At 37.8% G+C, this 26,853-nt stretch overlaps 1 protein-coding gene across 1 annotated transcript in view; it reads left to right on the top strand.

The window, feature by feature from the left end:
* CPSF3 (cleavage and polyadenylation specific factor 3) overlaps positions 1–26,853 on the top strand; it is a 99,638-nt gene that overhangs the window by 7,256 nt on the left and 65,529 nt on the right. Inside the window, exon 4 of the mRNA XM_053709703.1 lies at positions 16,447–16,575. Within this exon, the coding sequence (XP_053565678.1) occupies positions 16,447–16,575 (129 nt within the window). The remainder of the gene's footprint in view (positions 1–16,446; positions 16,576–26,853) is intronic.

The raw sequence follows: 26,853 nt of genomic DNA, 5'->3' as shown, positions 1-26,853 counted from the left end.
ATTGAGCATCTGTGGGGCATCCTCTAACAGAAGGTGGGGGAGCGCAAGGTCTCTAACTTCCACCAGCTCCCTGATGTCGTCATGGAGGAGTGGAAGAGTACTCCAGTGGCAATCTGTGAGGCTCTGGTGAACTCCATGCCCAAGAGGGTTAATGCAGTTCTGGAAAATAATGGTGGCCACACAACATATTGACACTTTGGGCACAATTTGGACAATTCTTCTTAGGGGTGTACTCACTTTTTGACATTAATGGCTGTGTGTTGAGTTATTTTGAGGGGACAGAAAATTTACACTGTTATACAGGCTGTACACTCACTACTTTACATTGTAGCAAAGTGTCATTTCTTCAGTTTTGTCACATGAAAAGGTATAATAAAATATTTACAAACATGTCGGGGTGTACTCACTTTTGTGAGATACAGTGAGTGTGTGTGTGTGTGTATGTATGTGTATATATATATATATATATATATATATATATATATATATATATATATATATATATATATATATATATATATATATATAAACAAATAGAACCCGCTCCAAAGGATATATAGGCAGTTTAGTAATGGAATACCTGACTTACAAAGTATTTGCAAGTGAACCAGTGCACGGAACTCATGAAAATTAATATGTCCAAAAATAAGAAAGATGAAAAGATGAGTTAATCCAGCACAACTAATATGCAAGCCAAATGAATAAATTAAGGTAAGTCTGTAAATGATCACAAACAACTGCTGATTCAAGTCAGAGAGAACAATTTATTAATTCATAACCTTCTCTATAATTAAATGCAATCTATTTCACATGTATATAGCATACAACCAAAATCTAAGTAATCCTAAAAAAACCCAAGGGATGAGAGATGACCAGAATTATAAACCTAAAATATACCAGTATATGTACTACTAACTATCTGTTGAATCTAGAGTAGAAATCACTTCAAAATATAAACAGAAGTATAGAGACATAAGTACACAAATCTAGCAGCAGAATTACATAAACGGCAGATCAATATAAATATGTTAGCCCATAAATAACATTATTGCTGAAGTACCAATGAACAGCACTAAGAACTTAGCCCATGAAAAACATCTTATTATAGCAAACATAAAATGTTGAAGCACAGAGTCATTTGAAGCCAGCTATTGAGATGATAGCAAAACAAGCATGCAAAGCCGGTTAGTTGTAGCAATGATGAACTGTTGATTGCACAATGTTAATGAAACATTCATCCGATGATACTTCAAAGCATAATGCAATTGCCAAAGCAGATGATTTCAAAGCGTGATGTTATAGCAAAAACAGTTATTAAGCACATGCATAAATCAGCTTGGTGTAGCAGTAATCGCTCAGCTTCCGATACTTATTCAAAGCGGCCAGAGTGGATATTTTTACGGCATGATTTTGTAGCAGGACTGAGTATAAAGCACATGCATTTGATGGTACATAGCAAAAAACAGGCACAGTTGAAATAGAGCAAATCTACAATGCGTCCTTAAATAGACCAGGCTAGTGTATCCTTCGTGGTATTGAGCTGCCCCTCCGTCTGTTAGTATAACACTGCTCCGTCCAGCTGTACAGTTATAGCAGGTCACAAACCTCCCAGGTTAACGGTTGACGTCTTCTACCTTCTCAGGGACGTCACCTTCTGTCAGATCCTGTCTCTAACAATTCAGGAGATGTCTCTCAAGTGATAATATGAATGATTCAAGTGAAACACAATTGCAGACTTTTAATAAAATGATTGGGTTTTGTTTCACCAAGTTATGAGTATTTGATTTGCCAAGACTAAGATTTAGTTAGAGCCACAGTTCATATCAATCATATTCTATGAAAGTCTATATGTGACAAGTATATAATATTTTACTGTGTAGTAACAGTGTCGATAATTCAGAGTAACAGTGTAAGGTATTTTTACCTGATGTATTAATTCAGCAACTTCTGTGAGCCGATAGTCCTCTCCGTGATTGCTGAGAAAAGTCTTCGGTAGCTACCGGAAGTGAGGTCAGTGCAGGTGAATCCGAATCTGCAGCGTCTGTGATTACAGCGTGTAAGGCATCTCCGGTAGATAGAAACCTTGTATCCAATAAGGTATTTAATAAATGTAGCAATATGTTGTCACAATATTCAAAGAGAAAGTATCAAAATATAATGAAGAAGGGAAATTGTATCCTAAGAAATAGAGCAAGATAGCGCTCTAGGTAATTGTAAATCCAAAGCTTGAGCAAAACGAAGTGTTCACTTTCAAAATACTAAGCACTGTGTGATAAGTGCGCCAAAATTAAATAAGGGGAGGTATCCAATAAGGAGAAAGTGAGGATTTAAAGCAACAGTAATGTGAGTCCTTACATGACCCCCCACTTAAGGGAGCTGTTCCACAGCTGCAGGTCGTGGTCGATCTGGATGTCTACGATGATAAGTGGCTACCAGTCTGGGAGCATTCAAGTTGGAAACTGGTTCCCAAGAATCCTCCTCTGGAGAATAATGTTTCCATCTTACCAAATATTGAAGGGTTCCTTTACGAATTCTGGAATCCAGAATAGAGTCAACTTCGTATTCTTCATCACCAAGAACTGGTGGGGTAGGAGGCAACAGAATCCTGTTATCACTAGTCTGTTTGTAAGGTTTAAGTAATGAAACATGTATGGTGGGATGAATTTTAATGGTACTGGGTAACTATAACTTGATAGCATTCTTATTAATGATACGGAGTACAGGAAAAGGACCAATAAAAAGGCTGGCAAGTTTTTTCGATGGAATTTGAAGTTTCAAATTTTTCGTGGATAGCCAAACTAAATCTCCAACTTTGTAAGTAGGTGGTTCACGTCTGCGTAGATCATAATACTTTTTCTGAACAGCTTGAGAGTTTAATATATTTTGTTGAATGAAGGTAAAGTTCTCCTGAAGAGAGTTAAGAAACTCCTCTACTGGTGGGGATTCAGAGGCTTTTTCTGGTGAAAAAGTGATACGTGGATGATATGCAAAATTTGCAAAGAATGGAGTCATTTTTGTAGATGAATTTTTGGAATTGTTGTAAGAAAATTCCGCCATGGATAAATATTTCAGCCAATCATTCTGGTGGTAAGCACAATAACATCTGATATACTGATCAAGCCATTGATTAATTCTTTCTGCTTGCCCGTTTGTTTGCGGGTGGAAAGCAGTGGAGAATCTGTGATCTATCTGAGCTGCTTCACATAACTTTAACCAAAACCGGGAGGTGAATTGACTTCCCCTCTCAGTGGTCAATATGGGTGGTATGCCATGTAATTTTACAATGTTTTCAAGGAATAACTGAGCTGTTTCACTTGCTGTGGGAAGCTTGTGGAAAGGTATGAAGTGTGCCATTTTTGTAAAAATATCAACCACAACAAGAATGGTATTTTGGTTGTTGGACAAAGGAAGATCAACTATGAAGTCCATAGAAACATGTTGCCAAGGCATTTTGGGTATAGGTAATGGCATTAAAAGTCCATATGGTGGTCTCCTTTCTGTCTTACAAGTGGTGCAAATGATACAGGATTGAATGTAATCTATTACATCAGACTTCATTTTTGGCCACCAGAAGTGTCTGGTCAGTTGTTCTAATGTTCTGTTTACACCTGGATGTCCTGCAAGAGGTGAGTCATGATGTGCTTTTATCATCTCAGACCTAAGAGAGGGGGGTATGAAAATCTTTGTACCATGATAATATATACCATCATACCTTTGGAGACTTGGATGAGGTGGGTCTTGCTGAATTTCAGTATATGCCCGTAATTGTGTAACAAGAGGTGTTGTGAGACCAATGAAACGTTCAGGTGATATGATAGACCTAGGTAAGTCTTCAGGTTGCGGTTTTTCAGTCTGGCGAGATAAAGCATCTGCTTTCCCATTTTTAGCTGCAGGTCTATATATGATTTGGAAATTAAACCTATCGAAATAGAGACTCCATCTCACTTGTCGTGCGGATAATGTCTTATTGTTCTGCAGGTATTGCAAGTTTTTGTGGTCTGTCAGTATAGTAATGGGTACCCTTGTTCCTTCGAGAAGGTGCCTCCAATGTTCAAGAGATGATCTAATTGCAAGCAATTCTTTATCCCCAATGGAGTAATTTCGTTCTGCTGGAGTCATAACCTTGGAGTAAAAGGATACTGGGTGTAAAGGATCGGTTAATGATTTCTGCTGAGAGAGAATTGCTCCAATAGCAAAATCCGAGGAATCAACTTCTAGAGTATATGGGTAAGAAGGATTGGGAAATTGTAAAATTGGGGCACTAGTGAATCTTTCTTTGAGATAAAGGAAGGCATCGTTAGCAGCAGAGGTCCAGCGAAAAGGAGTTTTATCTCCAGTAAGACAAGTGAGTGGTTTCACAATTTTGGAAAAATTCTTAATAAACTTTCTATAGTAGTTCGAGAAACCAAGGAAACGTTGTAATTGTTTCTTGGTTCTTGGCACTGGCCAGTTAGTGACTGCATCTACTTTTTCAGGTTGCATTTGAATACCTTTAGGTGAGATGTTATATTCTAAGAAGGAGACATTATCCGTGTGGAACATGCATTTCTCTGGTTTTGCATATAGTTTATGAGTTCTAAGTCGGGAGAGAATCCATCTGACATGTTTCACATGTTCTGTTTTGGTTTTGGAGTATATTAAAATGTCGTCTAAATAGACAACAACGCAAACATCTAATAGATCCCTAAACACATCATTAATGAAGTGTTGGAATGTGGCAGGCGCATTGCAAAGGCCAAACGGCATTACGAGGTATTCGAAAAGACCGTATCTAGTACGGAATGCCGTTAGCCATTCATGACCCTCTTTGATTCTAATAAGATTATAGGCGCCTCTTAAGTCCAGTTTAGTAAAGATGGTAGCTTCGGACAGCCTCTCAATCATTTCTGGGATCAAGGGTAAGGGGTAGCAATTTTTTATTGTGAGTTTATTCAATTCGCGATAATCTATTATGGGCCTCAAAGACTGGTCTTTATTGCGTACAAAAAATATACCCGCCCCAGCTGGGGAGGTTGAGGGACGAATGAAGCCTTTTTTTAAATTCTCTTCTAAATACCCCTTAAGATGTTCTAATTCAGGTTGGCTTAGAGGATATAAGTGGCCAACAGGTATATTAGCACCAGGAAGTAATTGAATAGGGCAATCATATACCCGGTGGGGAGGAAGATTTTCGGATTCAGTCTTACTGAAGACATCACTGAAATCTTTATATTCTTTTGGAATATCAATCAGAGGTTCAGTGGTTTGTAATAAAAAAGAATCATTTAGGCAAGTTGTTTTGCAATATGGTGAAAGAAAATTTATTTGAAAAGGTAACCAATTAATGGAGGGGTTATGCACTTGTAACCATTTTAAACCCAAAATAATATTGAAATGTGGGGAAGGTAATACATCGAATACCAATAACTCAATATGACCTGATATATTCACAGTAAGGGGAACAGTTTGTTTGCTGATAGGGCCAGAACTGATAGTGGAACCATCTATTACTCTAATGGGTACAGGAATTTTGTTACATACAAGGGGTATGTTATTTCGTGAACAATACTCTTGATCAATGAAGTTTCCACATGCCCCTGAATCGACAATGGCATCAGTCGTCACTTAGCTTAGATCCCACTGTAATGAGAGATTAATTAAACAATATGAGGGATGGGTTACATTTTGTAGAGATGAGATATGTAGTTGCAACTTACTTCGTTTGTTTTTAAGAAGAACAGGACAGTCTTGTACAACATGTCCTGGATTTGCGCAGTACATACACAAATTTTTCACCTTCCTGCGTAACTTTTCTTCTGGACTAAGAGGTCCCTTTATAACACCAATCTCCATGGCTTCAGCTGTTGGTTTAGAGGATGAATGAAACATTGGAGTAGGAATAGGGAATAAAGGTTTAGGTTTATTTTCAGTCCAAGACCTCTCTGCCTTTCTCTCTCTGAGCCTGCGGTCAATCTGAATAGCCAGTTTCATAACTCCTTCCAAAGTTTTAGGTATCTCTACTCTAGCAAACTCGTCTTTAAGGGATTCAGAAAGTCCCAATCTGAATTGATTGCGCAGAGCAATAGGATTCCAGAGAGAATCATTTGCAAGCTGTTTGAAATCGCTGATGTAATCCTCTACGGGACGTTTCCCTTGTTTAAGGGATCTCATGGATGTCTCTGCTGTTAACTGCACATCAGAATCTTGGAACATTTCATCCATAGCTGAAAAAAAAGATTCTAGAGATCCAAGTATGGGATCATCCGTTTCCAATAAATTATCAGCCCAGTTACGAGGTTCCGCTCTTAGAAGTGAAATGGCTGTTAAAACTTTCAATCTTTCAGTGGGATATGTTCGCGGCTTCATAGTAAAAATTAACTGACATGCATTTTTAAAGTGTCTGTAATGTTTCCTATTACCAGAAAACACATCAGGTAAGGGAACTTGTGGTTCTAAAGTCATCTCTAACTGATTGGATTTTACAGCAATGGAATCCCTGATCACAGATTTTAAGGCTCTGTTTTCTATTTCCACTTCATGTAATCTTTGAGCTAATTGATCGACCTTTTGGGAAAGGTTGTACACAACTTGTGAAATGTCTGCTGGTTCCATTTCTTAGGGCTTAGTATTATGTCAGATCCTGTCTCTAACAATTCAGGAGATGTCTCTCAAGTGATAATATGAATGATTCAAGTGAAACACAATTGCAGACTTTTAATAAAATGATTGGGTTTTGTTTCACCAAGTTATGAGTATTTGATTTGCCAAGACTAAGATTTAGTTAGAGCCACAGTTCATATCAATCATATTCTATGAAAGTCTATATGTGACAAGTATATAATATTTTACTGTGTAGTAACAGTGTCGATAATTCAGAGTAACAGTGTAAGGTATTTTTACCTGATGTATTAATTCAGCAGCTTCTGTGAGCCGATAGTCCTCTCCGTGATTGCTGAGAAAAGTCTTCGGTAGCTACCGGAAGTGAGGTCAGTGCAGGTGAATCCGAATCTGCAGCGTCTGTGATTACAGCGTGTAAGGCATCTCCGGTAGATAGAAACCTTGTATCCAATAAGGTATTTAATAAATGTAGCAATATGTTGTCACAATATTCAAAGAGAAAGTATCAAAATATAATGAAGAAGGGAAATTGTATCCTAAGAAATAGAGCAAGATAACGCTCTAGGTAATTGTAAATCCAAAGCTTGAGCAAAACGAAGTGTTCACTTTCAAAATACTAAGCACTGTGTGATAAGTGCGCCAAAATTAAATAAGGGGAGGTATCCAATAAGGAGAAAGTGAGGATTTAAAGCAACAGTAATGTGAGTCCTTACACCTTCACGCAACGCGCGTTTCACCCTTAATGAATTTAGATAGGGCTTTTTCAAGCGTCATGTGCTTTGTTGCCAAATAGCAACTTATATAGGCTGATACTAATTACAATAAGGTGAAATGTCAGCTCAGGATTACTTATACATAAAATTAAATAACAAACTTATTGTTACACATTGTTATTTTGATATTATCTACAATCCTATCCTATATACAAATTGTAAATTATTAGTTTAGAGAGTGGGAGCAAGAATTTGAGATCTTATTGAAATTTGAATCTATTGTCCTTTTCATAAGGAAAAGGTATACACATTTTTTAATCCAACTAATTCACTTTAGATCATTTATAAAAACTGATACTTTATATCACTTTTTTATAGGTATGAGACACATAACCAGTTATCTGTAATTTTTAATTTCAACTTGAAGTAAAAAATAATAATAATTTTAGATTTCTATTCTCTATGTATATCAGCTCATTTTTGACAGAGTTCAAATAAATTCTAACTAAGGAAAGGAGCATAATTGATTTCTTCATTAAGACCATTGGGGTCAAGGAATTCATATTGAATATTCATTTACATTCCGCCTTCAACAAGGCCTGATCTATGTCCTCACCTCTATCTTTAAGGTCTATTAGTTCTAGACCTATCCATTTGAAATCGGTATCTAGGCTCCTATGGTGCTCCTGGAAATACGTTTTTCCTATGTAGAATTTCAGACATGAACAGGTCACCATATATATTACTCCAGTGCTTTTACAAGTTATGTGTCCCTTTATTTTAAAAGCCTGTCCTTCTAAATTTACAATTTTATTACTTTTTATCATAAATTTACAGATAATGCATTTTCTGCAGATAACCGAACCGTCCTCTTTCGCTTTTTTTCCCAACCAATTCTCCTATGGGTCTTTATTAATAAAATGGCTCATTACCAACTTATCTTTTAGCGAAGGTGCTTTTTTTGCAGTTAGTGAGGGATATTCTCCTACAATTTGTTTAACCTCTGGATCCAAAGTTAATAGACTCCAGTGTTTTCTTAAAATGGCTCTCACATCTTGCCATCTATCATTGTATACTGATGTATATCTTACAATAGATTTTTTATTTTCCTTGTCTTTGTAAAGTAAACTGTCTCTGTCAGCTACCTTGGCTCTTTTAAAGCCTTCTTTTATACACTTGCTTGAATAGCCTCTTGCTATAAATCTTTTAGTTTGGTCAGCTGCCTGAATTTTGAATCCATCATCCGTTGAGCAGTTTCTCCTATGTCTCAGAAACTGCCCAACGGGGATGGACTCAATCTGACTCTTTGGATGATGACTACTAGCCAATAACAGGGTATTGGCAGAAGTCGGTTTCCTATAGGATTCAGTAATCAAATCAAGATTATAAGAAACTTAAAGATGATATTTTGATGGAGACTAGGAAATTACAGGAAGAAACAAAATCTAGAAAGAGAAGGACATTTTTAAGGGATTTACTTGATTATAAGGAAGACAAGGTATATGAGTATGCAACTAGATACACCTCAGAATCTTCGGAATCTGAAAGATCTGGTTCAGAAAGTCAATGAAATAGGGGAAGAAGACAGCGTAGAAGAAGGAATTTTTTAGACAAGGGCCCTCAGAGTACAAAAGAAAAACCATGAGAGGTGGACGCAAACACAAAAAAGGTGAATGGGAAAACAAGTGGATACAGTTTGCGGAGCTCTCAAAATGTAGAGAAGTAGAATCATTAATTGAGGAAGATTTGGAAGTTTTTAATTTGTCAGATAAGGTCTTGGAGTCATCTCATCTCAAACTATTGAAAAAAGGCTTGACATTTTGTCCTACGAATAAATCGGACAAATTTACTGTTACAAAAGATCTGCACCTTTTTGTGAGGAAGGTGGTTCTAAAAAAGTTGTATATGAATAAACCTGAGAGTATGCTGTTGAATATGCACGATAAAAAAAACTTTGAGTGATCTTGAATTGTTATTGAGTGCGAATGAAGAGGACAGTTCACAGAGTGATATATCAGGATCAATAGGACATAGTGACTTGAAACCTAAGTCTAGTTATATGCCTTCACTGTCTATGGTTTCGAATGTGTCAAACTTTGTAAAAATGGTTGAGAATGTTATAAAAAATCTGGATGTAAATTTGATCCTAAATAAAAAATTTATCTAAGGAAGAATGTGATGCTCTAAATGACTTAATGACTGATGATAGTATTGAAATAAAGCCCTCAGATAAGGGTGGGAACGTGGTAGTTCTCAAGAAAGAGAATTATGTAAATGAATGTCTAAGACAGTTAAAAACTAAGACACAGTATGAACAAATAAAAAAAGATCCGACTTTTGACTACAAAATGATTCTAGATTTTGTTAGAAGCATTTAAAGAAGGTATAATAACAAATAATGAATACAAATATATGAAAAATGAGTTCCCAGTTATCCCAACGTTTTATACGATCCCTAAATTACATAAAAATAAGCAATACCCCCCCCCCCCGGGAGACCCATAGTGGCGGGGATAAATGGCTTATGTGAAAATGTAGGCAAATACATAGATTGGTGCTTGCGTCCCCTCCTCTTTTCTTTACCATCATATGTAAAGGACACTAGGGATGTCCTTAAGAAGCTAAACAATATTAGTATAAATACTGAAACTATGCTGGTCTCTAAAGATGTAGAGGCCTTGTATTCTTGCATTCCTCATAAACAAGGGATTCAAGCATGTGAATATTGTTTGAAACAAAGGGGTACTAAATATGATAAACATACAGCCTTTGTATTGCAACTTTCAAGTTTTATGCTGGATCATAACTACTTCCTTTTTGACAAAAAATACTATAGACAGCTGGTGGGTACGGCGATGGGGGCATGTTGTGCTCCCACTTATGCCTGTTTATATTTAGGCATGTGGGAAGCTAATACCATTTTAGATATTTCTGCTCAATATGAACCCATGGTCGACCTGTGGGCGCGTTATATAGATGACGTCCTTATTTTATGGACTGGAACAGTAGATGATCTACATTCATTTATGCAAATGCTAAATCAAAATTCTTTCAACTTAAAATTCACGTATGAATATAGTGATACTGAATTGACATTCTTGGACCTTAAAATCAGGAAGAATGGCAATACTCTGATTACTGAATCCTATAGGAAACCGACTTCTGCCAATACCCTGTTATTGGCTAGTAGTCATCATCCAAAGAGTCAGATTGAGTCCATCCCCGTTGGGCAGTTTCTGAGACATAGGAGAAACTGCTCAACGGATGATGGATTCAAAATTCAGGCAGCTGACCAAACTTAAAGATTTATAGCAAGAGGCTATTCAAGCAAGTGTATAAAAGAAGGCTTTAAAAGAGCCAAGGTAGCTGACAGAGACAGTTTACTTTACAAAGACAAGGAAAATAAAAAATCTATTGTAAGATATACATCAGTATACAATGATAGATGGCAAGATTTGAGAGCCATTTTAAGAAAACACTGGAGTCTATTAACTTTGGATCCAGAGGTTAAACAAATTGTAGGAGAATATCCCTCACTAACTGCAAAAAAAGCACCTTCGCTAAAAGATAAGTTGGTAATGAGCCATTTTATTTATAAAGACCCAAAGGAGAATTGGTTGGGAAAAAAAGCGAAAGAGAACGGTTTGTTTATCTGCAGAAAATGCATTATCTGTAAATTTATGATAAAAAGTAATAAAATTTTAAATTTAGAAGGAAAAGCTTTTAAAATAAAGGGACACATAACTTGTAAAAACACTGGAGTAATATATATGACCTGTTCATGTCCGAAATTCTACATAGGAAAAACGTATAGGGAACTACATGAGAGGATAAAAGAACATAGAAGGGATATCCTTAATGAGAATGTCAAAAATAGTGGGGTTGCACGACATTTCCAGGAGCACCATAGGAGCCTAGATACCGATTTCAAATGGATAGGTCTAGAACTAATAGACTTTGAAGATAGAGGTGGGGACATAGATCAGGCCTTGTTGAAGGCGGAATGTAAATGGATATTCAATATGAATTCCTTGACCCCCAATGGTCTTAATGAAGAAATCAATTGTGCCCCTTTCCTTAGTTAGAATTTATCTATTTGAACTCTGTCAAAAATTAGCTGATATACATAGAGAATAGAAATCTATAATTATTATTTTTTACTTCAAGTTGAAACTAAAAATTACAGATAACTGGTTATGAGTCTCATACCTATAAAAAAAGTGATATAAAGTATCAGTTTTTATAAATGATCTAAAGTGAATTAGTTGGATTAAAAAATGTGTATACCTTTTCCTTATGAAAAGGACAATAGATTCAAATTTCAATAAGATCTCAAATTCTTGCTCCCACTCTCTAAACTAATAATTTACAATTTGTATATAGGATAGGATTGTAGATAATATCAAAATAACACTGTGTAACAATAAGTTCGTTATTTAATTTTATGTATAAGTAATCCTGAGCTGACATTTCACCTTATTGTAATTAGTATCGGCCTATATAAGTTGCTATTTGGCAACAAAGCACATGACGCTTGAAAAAGCCCTATCTAAATTCATTAAGGGTGAAACGCGCGTTGTGTGAAGGTGACGTCCCTGAGAAGGTAGAAGACGTCAACCGTTAACCTGGGAGGTTTTTGACCCGCTATAACTGTACAGATGGACGGAGCAGCGTTATGCTAACAGACGGAGATGGAGGGGCAGCTCAATACCGCAAAGGATTCACTAGCCTGGTCTGGTGAGCGAGTGGCGCTAAGCCTGTCTTGTGAGCTATCCGCCTTTTGACCCTGGTCTCTTATGGTGTCTACCTATTTAAGGACGCTTTGTAGATTTGCTCTATTTCAACTGTGCCTGTTTTTTGCTATGTACCATCAAATGCATGTGCTTTATACTCAGTCCTGCTACAAAATCATGCCGTAACAATATCCACTCTGGCCGCTTTGAATAAGTATCGGAAGCTGTGAGCGATTACTGCTACACCAAGCTGATTTATGCATGTGCTTAATAACTGTTTTTGCTATAACATCACGCTTTGAAATCACCTGCTTTGGCAATTGCATTATGCTTTGAAGTATCATCGGATGAATGTTTCATTAACATTGTGCAATCAACAGTTCATCATTGCTACAACTAACCGGCTTTGCATGCTTGTTTTGCTATCATCTCAATAGCTGGCTTCAAATGACTCTGCTTCAACATTTTATGTTTGCTATAATAAGATGTTTTTCATGGGCTAAGTTCTTAGTGCTGTTCATTGGTACTTCAGCAATAATGTTATTTATGGGCTAAGATATTTATATTGATCTGCCGTTTATGTAATTCTGCTGCTAGATTTGTGTACTTATGTCTCTATACTTCTGTTTATATTTTGAAGTGATTTCTACTCTAGATTCAACAGATAGTTAGTAGTACATATACCGGTATATCTTAGGTTTATAATTCTGGTCATCTCTCATCCCTTGGTTTTTTTTAGGATTACTTAGATTTTGGTTGTATGCTATATACATGTGAAATAGATTGCATTTAATTATAGAGAAGGTTATGAATTAATAAATTGTTCTCTCTGACTTGAATCAGCAGTTGTTTGTGATCATTTACAGACTTACCTTAATTTATTCATTTGGCTTGCATATTAGTTGTGCTGGATTAACTCATCTTTCTTGTTTTTGGACATATATATATATGTGTGTGTGTATATAGTCTCTAATCAGAGTGAAATGGTATGGTCAATCTAGTGATGTAATTAGGATAGGTTCCACCTCCACCTTTATTTCAAGTGTGGATATATCCCAAAATGAAAGATGGCTTTAGGCTTACCAGATTCTACCTCAATCATATAAGGTAAGTTGAATACTCCAGGAGAGGCAAATGGCACCACCCTTCGTCCACCCGATGTGAATAACCATATGCAGTCCCTCTTAGTAGGAGGATGGTCTTTGTAGGGGGGGATACACTCAAAGAGATGTATTTTGAAGGAAAAAAATACAAAATTGCATAGTGTGAGAGCTGCAAAACTATGCACTTTATACTAACATTATAATTGTGGCTAACCTTGTTTGTCTACAATCCCGAATTCCTCCAAATAAGCTGTGGATGTGCACCAGTGTATAGGTGAAACTCGAAAAATTAGAATATTGTGCAAAAGTTCATGTATTTCACTAATGCAACTTAAAAGGTGAAACTAATATATGAGATACTCATTACATGCAAAGCAAGATAGTTCAAGCTGTGATTTGTCATAATTGTGATGATTATGGGTTACAGCTCATGAAAACCCCAAATCCACAATCTCAGAAAATTAGAATATTGTGAAAAGGTGCAATATTCTAGGCTCAAAGTGTCCCACTCTAATCAGCTAATTAAGCCATAACACCTGCAAAGGGTTCCTGAGCCTTTAAATGGTCTCTCAGTCTGGTTCAGTAGGAATCACAATCATGGGAAAGATTGCTGACCTGACAGTTGTGCAGAAAACCATCATTGATACTCTCCATAAGGAGGGAAAGCCTCAAAAGGTAATTGCAAAAGAAGTTGGATGTTCCCAAAGTGCTGTATCAAATCACATTAATAGAAAGTTATGTGGAAGGGAAAAGTGTGGAAGAAAAAGGTGCACAAGCAGCAGGGATGACCGCAGCCTGGAGAGGATTGCCAGGAAAAGGCCATTCAAAAGTGTTGGGGACTTTGACAAGAGCCACCACACACAGACGGATCCTGGATATGGGCTTCAAATGTCGTATTCCTCTTGTCAAGCCACTCCTGAACAACAAACAACGTCAGAAGCGTCTTAGCTGGGCTAAAGAAAAACAGACCTGGTCTGTTGCTCAGTCAAAGTCCTCTTTTCTGATGAGAGCAAATTTTGCATCTCATTTGAAAACCAAGGACCCAGAGTATGGAGGAAGAATGGAGAGGCACACAATGCAAGATGTTTGAAGTCCAGTGTGAAGTTTCCACAGTCTGTGTAGATTTGGGAGCCATGTCATCTGCTGGTGTTGGTCCACTGTGCTTCATTAAGTCCAGGGGCAACGCAGCCGTCTACCAAGAGATTTTGGAGCACTTCATGCTTGCTTCCGCGGACGATCTCTATGGGGATGCTGACTTCATTTTCCAGCAGGACTTGGCACCTACCCACACTGCCAAAAGCACCAAAACCTGGTTCAATGACCATGGGATTACTGTGCTTGATTGGCCAGCAAACTCGCCTGACCTGAACCCCATAGAAAATCTATGGGGCATTGCCAAGAGAAAGATGAGACCGAACAATGCAGAAGAGCTGAAGGCTGCTATTGAAGCATCCTGGTCTTCCATAATATCTCAGCAGTGCCACAGGCTGATAGCTTCCATGCCACGCCGCATTGAGGCAGTAATTGCTGCAAAAGGGGCCCAAACCAAGTAATGAGTACATACAGTATGCATGCTTTGTTTGTTCTATGTACAATCCTTGTTTTATTGATTGCATGTAATATTCTAATTTTCTGAGATTGTGGATTTGGGGTTTTCATGAGCTGTAAGCTATAATCATCATCGCAATTATGACAAATCACGGCTTGAACTATCTTGCTTTGCATGTAATGAGTCTATCTCATATATTAGTTTCACCTTTTAAGTTGCATTAGTGAAATAAATTAACTTTTGCAAGATATTCTAATTTTTCGAGTTTCACCTGTATATACTCTGTATACTGCTGCATTTTTTACACTGCAGTCCTGTTCCCTAAAGTCAGATTGGGATTAATTTTGCCTGTACTTTACCTCATTGTGATTGAGGTCCTAAAGTGTGAGTGTATAAACATTTATTGAAACATGATCGTTATACACTCACACTTTTAGACCTCAATCACAGGTAGGTACAAGCAAAATTAATCCCAATTCGATTTAAGGGAACAGGACTGCAGTGTAAAAAATGCAGCAGTATACTGAGTATATACACTGGTGCACATTAACAGCTTATTTGGAGGAATTCGGGATTGCAGACAAACAAGGTTAGCCACAATTATAAAGTTAGTATAAAGTGCATAGTTTTGCAGTTCTCACACTGAGATTTTGTATTTTTTTTCCTTCAAAATACATCTCTTTAAGTGTATCCCCCTACAAAGACCATCCTCCTACCAAGAGGGAATGCATACGGTCTTTCACATCGGGCGGATGAAGGGTGGTGCCATTTGCCTCTCCTTGAGTATTCAATTTACCTCATATGATTGAGGTAGAATCTGGTAAGCCTAAAGCCATCTTTCATTCTGGGATATATCCGCACTTGAAATAAAGGTGAAACCTATCCTAATTACATCACTGGATTGACCATACCATTTCACTCTGATTAGAGACTATAACCTCAGGGCGCTTTGTTTTTAGATTTTCTCTTTCTCTTTATTTTTGTATATTTTACAGTTTCAAGGGTTACACTGCCTCTTTCCATAGCGGCACGAGTTTCCATTTAATTTTATTTTACTTTTTAGTTTCATGATCAATAGTTTTTTACATATATTTGTATGAATTTAATTTTGTGTTAATGATTTTTTAATAGAAGTGTTGTACAACCTTTGAATATTTTATATTGGGATATTAATACCACAAAACATTTCTTGTTGAGATGTACTGGTCTCAAATATTTATTTGTTTCTCTCTCTTGCAGTATACTAGCGCTGGTGGTGTTTTCTTTATTTTATTTATAATATATATATATATATATATTTGTGCAAAAAAACCCCATCAGATATATGTAGAAATATGTATTTATGAATAAATAGAACATATTCATTTATGTAAAGAACATTGGAATAGGAAATATTCATGTAGGGTTAAGGCAAATAAGTGTTTGCGCGAGAGAGGAGTGTTAGTATTTTCCCCACTTTTTTTTTCTCCATTATCTTCAATGGGGGAGTATATGAACGAGCACGCAATATTCTAAGTTCGGATTTTTGTGCTAGTTGGGTTACCGCTAGATCAAAAACAGTTTACTTTCAACTTGTAATACAAGCACAACCAGACTAGCGCAAAAAGCTTAATTATAGCTGAGTTATCGCTCTTTTGGAAGTTTAAAATACCGTTCCACTTGTAATTGGACACTTAATCAGTTATGTATTTTAACTTTTATTTGACAACAAATCTAGCTATTAGTGTTAAACCTTTTGTATTTCTCTCAAGTTTCCATCTGGATCATTGCGGTGCTCTACCATGGTTTCTGCAGAAGACCAGCTTTAAGGGAAGGACTTTTATGACACATGCTACCAAGGCCATTTACCGATGGCTGCTTTCAGATTATGTCAAAGTCAGGTAAGTCATTATTTAAACCTACTTTCCTTTAGTGTATTTAGTACTGTTGAATCTCATGCCTTGGTCTTTATAAGACCACCAGTGAGAATTGTATTTGCATTTACATATTCTATAAGGAAGCAGATACACTGGCTGATCTAGTTTATATTTTTTTGCCTTTTTATTTCTTTTAAAGCAATAAATAAAAAATAATGGTCATTTCTCTATATGCTCACATATGTGCACTGCATTGTAATAAATACTTTAAACAATATTTCTTTCATGTAATTAGCAAGAGTCCATGAGCTAGTGACGTATGGGATATACATTCCTACCAGGAGGGGCAAAGTTTCCCAAACCTCAAAATGCCTATAAATACACCCCTCACCACACCCACAATTCAGTTTTACAAACTTTGCCTCCGATGGAGGTGGTGAAGTAAGTTTGTGCTAGATTCTACGTTGATATGCGCTCCGCAGCAAGTTGGAGCCCGGTTTTCCTCTCAGCGTGCAGTGAATGTCAGAGGGATGTGAGGAGAGTATTGCCTATTTGAATGCAGTGATCTCCTTCTAAGGGGTCTATTTCATAGGTTCTCTGTTATCGGTCGTAGAGATTCATCTCTTACCTCCCTTTTCAGATCGACGATATACTCTTATATATACCATTACCTCTGCTGATTCTCGTTTCAGTACTGGTTTGGCTATCTGCTATATGTAGATGAGTGTCCTGGGGTAAGTAAGTCTTATTTTCTGTGACACTCCTAGCTATGGTTGGGCATTTTGTTTATAAAGTTCTAAATATATGTATTCAAACATTTATTTGCCTTGACTCAGAATGTTCAACTTTCCTTATTTTCAGACAGTCAGTTTCATATTTGGGATAATGCATTTTAATTTAACATTTTTCTTACCTTAAAATTTGACTTTTTCCCTGTGGGCTGTTAGGCTTGCGGGGGCTGAAAATGCTTCATTTTATTGCGTCATTCTTGGCGCGGACTTTTTTGGCGCAAAAATTCTATTTCCGTTTCCGGCGTCATACGTGTCGCCGGAAGTTGCGTCATTTTTTGACGTTATTTTGCGCCAAAAATGTCGGCGTTCCGGATGTGGCGTCATTTAGGCGCCAAATAATGTGGGCGTCTTATTTGGCGCGAAAAAATATGGGCGTCACTTTTGTCTCCACATTATTTAAGTCTCATTTTTTATTGCTTCTGGTTGCTAGAAGCTTGTTCTTTGGCATTTTTTCCCATTCCTGAAACTGTCATTTAAGGAATTTGATCAATTTTGCTTTATATATATGTTGTTTTTTCTCTTACATATTGCAAGATGTCTCACGTTGCATCTGAGTCAGAAGATACTACAGGAAAATCGCTGTCAAGTGCTGAATCTACCAAAGCTAAGTGTATCTGCTTTGGTAGTAAGTACCATTGCCTGTTGCAGTTCCTTCAACATCTAAGGTGCAGAATGTTCCTGATAATATAAGAGATTTTGTTTCTGAATCCATAAAGAAGGCTATGTCTGTTATTTCTCCTTCTAGTAAACGTAAAAAATCTTTTAAAACTTCTCTCCCTACAGATGAATTTTTAAATGAACATCATCATTCTGATTCTGATGATTCCTCTGGTTCAGAGGATTCTGTCTCAGAGGTTGATGCTGATAAATCTTCATATTTATTTAAAATGGAATTTATTCGTTCTTTACTTAAAGAAGTACTAATTGCTTTAGAAATAGAGGATTCTGGTCCTCTTGATACTAATTCTAAACGTTTAGATAAGGTATTTAAAGCTCCTGTGGTTATTCCAGAAGTTTTTCCTGTTCCTAATGCTATTTCTGCAGTAATTTCCAAAGAATGGGATAATTTGGGTAATTCATTTACTCCTTCTAAACGTTTTAAGCAATTATATCCTGTGCCGTCTGACAGATTAGAATTTTGGGACAAGATCCCTAAAGTTGATGGGGCTATTTCTACCCTTGCTAAACGTACTACTATTCCTACGTCAGATGGTACTTCGTTTAAGGATCCTCTAGATAGGAAAATTGAGTCCTTTCTAAGAAAAGCTTATCTGTGTTCAGGTAATCTTCTTAGACCTGCTATATCTTTGGCTGATGTTGCTGCAGCTTCAACTTTTTGGTTGGAAACTTTAGCGCAACAAGTAACACATCGTGATTCTCATGATATTATTATTCTTCTTCAGCATGCTAATAATTTTATCTGTGATGCCATTTTTGATATTATCAGAGTTGATGTCAGGTTTATGTCTCTAGCTATTTTAGCTAGAAGAGCTTTATGGCTTAAAACTTGGAATGCTGATATGGCTTCTAAATCAACTTTACTTTCCATTTCTTTCCAGGGTAACAAATTATTTGGTTCTCAGTTGGATTCCATTATTTCAACTGTTACTGGTGGGAAAGGAACTTTTTTACCACAGGATAAAAAATCTAAAGGTAAAAACAGGGCTAATAATCGTTTTCGTTCCTTTCGTTTCAACAAAGAACAAAAGCCTGATCCTTCATCCTCAGGAGCAGTTTCAGTTTGGAGACCATCTCCAGTCTGGAATAAATCCAAGCCAGCTAGAAAGGCAAAGCCTGCTTCTAAGTCCACATGAAGGTGCGGCCCTCATTCCAGCTCAGCTGGTAGGGGGCAGGTTACGTTTTTTCAAGGAAATTTGGATCAATTCTGTTCACAATCTTTGGATTCAGAGCATTGTTTCAAAAGGGTACAGAATTGGTTTCAAGTTGAGACCTCCTGCAAAGAGATTTTTTCTTTCCCGTGTCCCAGTAAATCCAGTAAAAGCTCAAGCATTTCTGAAATGTGTTTCAGATCTAGAGTTGACTGGAGTAATTATGCCAGTTCCAGTTCCGGAACAGGGGATGGGGTTTTATTCAAATCTCTTCATTGTACCAAAGAAGGAGAATTCTTTCAGACCAGTTCTGGATCTAAAAATATTGAATCGTTATGTAAGGATACCAACGTTCAAGATGGTAACTGTAAGGACTATCTTACCTTTTGTTCAGCAAGGGAATTATATGTCCACAATAGATTTACAGGATGCATATCTGCATATTCCGATTCATCCAGATCATTATCAGTTCCTGAGATTCTCGTTTCTGGACAAGCATTACCAGTTTGTGGCTCTGCCGTTTGGCCTAGCTACAGCTCCAAGAATTTTTACAAAGGTTCTCGGTGCCCTGCTGTCTGTAATCAGAGAACAGGGTATTGTGGTATTTCCTTATTTGGACGATATCTTGGTACTTGCTCAGTCTTTACATTTAGCAGAATCTCATACGAATCGACTTGTGTTGTTTCTTCAAGATCATGGTTGGAGGATCAATTTACCAAAAAGTTCTTTGATTCCTCAGACAAGGGTAACCTTTCTGGGTTTCCAGATGGATTCAGTGTCCATGACTCTGTCTTTAACAGACCAGAGACGTCTAAAGTTGATTACAGCTTGTCGAAACCTTCAGTCACAATCATTCCCTTCGGTAGCCTTATGCATGGAAATTCTAGGTCTTATGACTGCTGCATCGGACGCGATCCCCTTTGCTCGTTTTCACATGCGACCTCTTCAGCTCTGTATGCTGAAGCAATGGTGCAAGGATTACACGAAGATATCTCAATTAATATCTTTAAAACCGATTGTTCGACACTCTCTAACATGGTGGACAGATCACCATCGTTTAATTCAGGGGGCTTCTTTTGTGCTTCCGACCTGGACTGTAATTTCAACAGATGCAAGTCTCACAGGTTGGGGAGCTGTGTGGGGATCTCTGACGGCACAAGGAGTTTGGGAATCTCAGGAGGTGAGATTACGATCAATATTTTGGAACTCCGTGCAATTTTCAGAGCTCTTCAGTTTTGGCCTCTTCTGAAGAGAGAATCGTTCATTTGTTTTCAGACAGACAATGTCACAACTGTGGCATACATCAATCATCAAGGAGGGACTCACAGTCCTCTGGCTATGAAAGAAGTATCTCGAATTTTGGTTTGGGCGGAATCCAGCTCCTGTCTAATCTCTGCGGTTCATATCCCAGGTGTAGACAATTGGGAAGCGGATTATCTCAGTCGCCAAACGTTGCATCCGGGCGAATGGTCTCTTCACCCAGAGGTATTTCTTCAGATTGTTCTAATGTGGGAACTTCCAGAAATAGATCTGATGGTGTCTCATCTAAACAAGAAACTTCCCAGGTATCTGTCCAGATCCCGGGATCCTCAGGCGGAGGCGGTGGATGCATTATCACTTCCTTGGAAGTATCATCCAGCCTATATCTTTCCTCCTCTAGTTCTTCTTCCAAGAGTAATCTCCAAGATTCTGAAGGAATGCTCGTTTGTTCTGCTGGTAGCTCCGGCATGGCCTCACAGGTTTTGGTATGCGGATCTTGTCCGGATCGCCTCTTGCCAACCGTGGACTCTTCCGTTAAGACCAGACCTTCTGTCACAAGGTCCTTTTTTCCATCAGGATCTGAAATCCTTAAATTTAAAGGTATGGAGATTGAACGCTTGATTCTTGGTCAAAGAGGTTTCTCTGACTCTGTGATTAATACTATGTTACAGGCTCGTAAATCTGTATCTCGAGAGATATATTATAGAGTCTGGAAGACTTATATTTCTTGGTGTCTTTCTCATCATTTTTCATGGCATTCTTTTAGAATACCGAGAATTTTACAGTTCCTTCAGGATGGTTTAGATAAGGGTTTGTCCGCAAGTTCTTTGAAAGGACAAATCTCTGCTCTTTCTGTTCTTTTTCACAGAAAGATTGCTATTCTTCCTGATATTCATTGTTTTGTACAAGCTTTGGTTCGTATAAAACCTGTCATTAAGTCAATTTCTCCTCCTTGGAGTTTGAATTTGGTTCTGGGAGCTCTTCAAGCTCCTCCGTTTGAACCTATGCATTCATTGGACATTAAATTACTTTCTTGGAAAGTTTTGTTCCTTTTGGCCATCTCTTCTGCCAGAAGAGTTTCTGAATTATCTGCTCTTTCTTGTGAGTCTCCTTTTCTGATTTTTCATCAGGATAAGGCGGTGTTGCGAACTTCTTTTGAATTTTTACCTAAAGTTGTGAATTCCAACAACATTAGTAGAGAAATTGTGGTTCCTTCATTATGTCCTAATCCTAAGAATTCTAAGGAAAAATCGTTGCATTCTTTGGATGTTGTTAGAGCTTTGAAATATTATGTTGAAGCTACGAAATCTTTTCGTAAGACTTCTAGTCTATTTGTTATCTTTTCCGGTTCTAGAAAAGGCCAGAAAGCTTCTGCCATTTCTTTGGCATCTTGGTTGAAATCTTTAATTCATCTTGCCTATGTTGAGTCGGGTAAAACTCCGCCTCAGAGAATTACAGCTCATTCTACTAGGTCAGTTTCTACTTCCTGGGCGTTTAGGAATGAAGCTTCGGTTGACCAGATCTGCAAAGAAGCAACTTGGTCCTCTTTGCATACTTTTACTAAATTCTACCATTTTGATGTATTTTCTTCTTCTGAAGCAGTTTTTGGTAGAAAAGTACTTCAGGCAGCGGTTTCAGTTTGAATCTTCTGCTTATGTTTTTCGTTAAACTTTATTTTGGGTGTGGATTATTTTCAGCAGGAATTGGCTGTCTTTATTTTATCCCTCCCTCTCTAGTGACTCTTGTGTGGAAAGATCCACATCTTGGGTAGTCATTATCCCATACGTCACTAGCTCATGGACTCTTGCTAATTACATGAAAGAAAACATAATTTATGTAAGAACTTACCTGATAAATTCATTTCTTTCATATTAGCAAGAGTCCATGAGGCCCGCCCTTTTTTTGTGGTGGTTATGATTTTGTATAAAGCACAATTATTCCAATTCCTTATTTTATATGCTTTCGCACTTTTTTATCACCCCACTTCTTGGCTATTCGTTAAACTGAATTGTGGGTGTGGTGAGGGGTGTATTTATAGGCATTTTGAGGTTTGGGAAACTTTGCCCCTCCTGGTAGGAATGTATATCCCATACGTCACTAGCTCATGGACTCTTGCTAATATGAAAGAAATGAATTTATCAGGTAAGTTCTTACATAAATTATGTTTTTTACAGTATTTTCATCTCATCAGCTAATTCACAATGTGTAGACACAAAGCTTTGAAATGTTTTATTCACTATGGTGTCAAATCATAGTGTTTGCTGAGCAGTGATCCCCCACATCTTCTTTTTTTTTTTTTTTTTTTTTTTATTGAGGAAAGAATAAGTAAATTAGTGTGTACAAGGCAAATAAATCAACCATATAACAATCATTTGGTGTACAGAGATAATGCTAATCCTCCTTTTTCTTCCCCTAATAACACTAATACAGGTCACTTTTGGACCTTATCTGTTATCTTGTAAATGTCCAAGGGGTTATATTATACCTGTAAAACAAAACAACATAAAACAGTAGACATCTGAAGTAAAATACAGAGCATAACACATTTTGAAATTATAGATGCCTAAACCGGAGCTGATCCTCTCCATTTAGTTAAACTCGCACATAGACGTTTAAATGGCATTTGTAGTCACATAGAATATGTACATAATCAGCAAGGAGAATTTTTCCCCCAGTTATGTTACTCTGCATGCTTCTGGTTAGCTATACTTATATTTTATATAGCAGGTGGCGTTTTATACTAGCCCAAAAATATTCAAAATCTGTCACAAAATGCACTGTCAATATACAACTCCCCTGCTTGCAAGTATAGTGTCTGTTGCTGAGAGCCCAGGCGCAACCCCAGCCGCGGGCCGAACCACGATCCCAGCCATACCTCATCTTTTCACCATGGAGCCAAGGCTATATATTATGCATACCATCCCTCACAAACTGTTAAAATCACTATGGGGGCCCCCCAACCCCCTAATATAGCAATCTGGGATACAGGACAATATTGTTAACATTTCAGTGCTTCCCATTGCATAATATTTATAGAGTTATATTGCAATTAGTCAGTATTCTGTTTCTGCTAGTCTCAGCGTGTCTAACCATTGGGCAAGTACATACATATCAGCACATAACAATAGAATGTAGAAGAAACATATAAACAATGAAAACAAAACTAGATTAGAGCTTATTTTAAAGCGTTTAGTAGTCATTGCGTGTCCATGCCCTGCCAGCACACATGAAAAAACTAGCCCCCCTCAAATTGTAACGGTGCGGCCAAAGTACTACTAGATTCTGCCAGGCTATTGACCAGTAGATTGCCAGCTCATCTTCTCACCTGTTTAGAATAGTTCATGTCCGAGAGATCACATATGTCCATCTTTGAATGTATGTTGGGCATAATGCCCGTCTCCATAATTAGCACTCCCTCATAGAATGCGGTATCTGTGGCGTTATTTAGATGTTTTAATTGAAGCAGATAGTTGAATATATTTGAGTCCACAGTTTCGGCGAGTTGCTGCTTCTGCCGCTTGTAAAAGCTACTTCCCCACTCACCATTACAGTCCTGCATCTTAGAGATGCCAAAGGTTGCCCGCTGACAATCGCGTGGGGTAGACTCCATTTTGGTTTTGCCTGCAAATTTTTCCCGCCGCCGGGGCTCCAGCAACCGCCATCGGGGCGCATTTCCATCCTCCATCTCCAGATCAGTGACAGGCATCACATATGTGGTGGTAGTTAGCTGATGTGCGCTCATCGGAGCCTTCTTAGTGTAAAGAAGCGCGGGTTTTCCCTGTATGGGAGTATGGTGTAGGTCGGGCTCATCGCAATGCAAAGCCATTTCAGCCTCTTGTAGTATCGCTGGCTGGTCCGGTAGTGCTGTACAATCTGACCCCTTCACTCTGCTAATAAGGAGCTGTAATTCACTCTCTGAGGGTGCTTTTTCGATTAGTGCCAGCAACATAGCTTCAAGCTTGGCAAAGCGGCTGTCAGTGATATCAGTAAACTCTCCGGTCTCCATTGCGGTGTTCTTTTGTAGCTAAGTTCTCTTTAACGCCCTTATATATGTAACTGTGCAAAGTCTAATGTAAAACTTTTCCTGTGATAGACGATCAGCTCCAGCAAGTTACCCCGGAGGTCCGGGGGGGGGGGGGGGAACGCTGCCTGCGAGATTAGCCGCCGCTGCAGGCCTCTTTTGTCCAGTTTCAACCCAAGGGTCATAAGCACAGCAGGCTGTAGTTGATAGTTCACTCTTTTATATGTAAAAGCTGTATAATCTGAGCTATAATCGGCGGATTAATGTCATCTCACCCGGAGCTCATGAAACATGCGACTGCACAGAGCCGCTACTTGGACACGCCCCCCCCCCACATCTTCTTTTTAATTAACTTTTTAGTGCATGTTGTAAACTCACTCACCCAGTGCATTTCATGGACATATTTTTTCACTGCTGTAAAGTTGCTTTGAGAATCGACCTTTAAACTTAATTAAACTACCCATAACTTTGATAGATGATTTACCTTTCTGGGAGTCAGTCTGTTATTACAGGTACAAATATTGTTTACTTTATATAAAATATAATGTTTTGTTTAAGTATGATGGAATTTTCTTATGTGTACAAAGTGTCTATTTTCTGTAAGAACACCCCTCCTTTCAAATATACTTTTGAACTAGGCAAGTGTCTGTAAGTAGTTACTTCTGTGTCATAAATATCGTCATAGGGAATTTACAAGTGTTGTTATAGGGAATGTCAATGACCAATTTAGTGCTTGTTTAGTTGAGAAAACCTCTTTTAAATGGACAGTCTACACCAGAATTTTTATTGTTTTAAAAGATAGATAATCCCTTTATTATTACCCATTCCCCAGTTTTGCATAATCAACACAGTTATAATAATATACTTTTAACCTCTGTGATTATCTTGTATCTAAGCCTCTGCAAACTGCCCCTTTTTTCAGTTCTTTTGACAGACTTGCAGTCTGGCCAATTGGTGCCTGCTCCCAGATAACTTCATGTGCACGAGCACAGTGTTATCTATATGAAATACGTGAACTAACACCCTCTAGTGGTGAAAAAACATAATTTATGTAAGAACTTACCTGATAAATTCATTTCTTTCATATTAGCAAGAGTCCATGAGCTAGTGACGTATGGGATATACATTCCTACCAGGAGGGGCAAAGTTTCCCAAACCTTAAAATGCCTATAAATACACCCCTCACCACACCCACAATTCAGTTTAACGAATAGCCAAGAAGTGGGGTGATAAGAAAAAAGTGCGAAAGCATATAAAATAAGGAATTGGAATAATTGTGCTTTATACAAAAAAATCAAAACCACCACAAAAAAGGGCGGGCCTCATGGACTCTTGCTAATATGAAAGAAATGAATTTATCAGGTAAGTTCTTACATAAATTATGTTTCTCCAACATAGGTGTGTCCGGTCCACGGCGTCATCCTTACTTGTGGGATATTCTCTTCCCCAACAGGAAATGGCAAAGAGCCCAGCAAAGCTGGTCACATGATCCCTCCTAGGCTCCGCCTACCCCAGTCATTCTCTTTGCCGTTGTACAGGCAACATCTCCACGGAGATGGCTTAGAGTTTTTTAGTGTTTAACTGTAGTTTTTATTATTCAATCAAGAGTTTGTTATTTTAAAATAGTGCTGGTATGTACTATTTACTCTGAAACAGAAAAGAGATGAAGATTTCTGTTTGTAAGAGGAAAATGATTTTAGCAACCGTTACTAAAATCCATGGCTGTTCCACACAGGACTGTTGAGAGGAATTAACTTCAGTTGGGGGAACAGTGAGCAGTCTTTTGCTGCTTGAGGTATGACACATTCTAACAAGACGATGTAATGCTGGAAGCTGTCATTTTCCCTATGGGATCCGGTAAGCCATTTTTATTCAGACAGTAAATAAGGGCTTCACAAGGGCTTATTAAGACTGTAGACATTTTCTGGGCTAAATCGATTCATATATTACACATATTTAGCCTTGAGGAATCATTTAATCTGGGTATTTTGGTAAAATAATATCGGCAGGCACTGTTTTAGACACCTTATTCTTTAGGGGCTTTCCCTAATCATAGGCAGAGCCTCATTTTCGCGCCGGTATTGCGCACTTGTTTTTGAGAGGCATGACATGCAGTCGCAGGTGTGAGGAGCTCTGATACATAGAAAAGACTTTCTGAAGGCGTCATTTGGTATCGTATTCCCCTTTGGGCTTGGTTGGGTCTCAGCAAAGCAGATACCAGGGACTGTAAAGGGGTTAAAGTTAAAAACGGCTCCGGTTCCGTTATTTTAAGGGTTAAAGCTTCCAAATTTGGTGTGCAATACTTTTAAGGCTTTAAGACACTGTGGTGAAATTTTGGTGAATTTTGAACAATTCCTTCATACTTTTTCGCAATTGCAGTAATAAAGTGTGTTCAGTTTAA

This window comes from Bombina bombina, chromosome 4 (genome assembly GCF_027579735.1).
Source record: "Bombina bombina isolate aBomBom1 chromosome 4, aBomBom1.pri, whole genome shotgun sequence".
In the NCBI taxonomy this organism is placed as follows: Eukaryota; Metazoa; Chordata; class Amphibia; order Anura; family Bombinatoridae; genus Bombina; species Bombina bombina.
The sequence above is the reverse complement of the archived record's forward strand: the minus strand, read 5'-3'. Positions and strand labels throughout refer to the sequence as shown.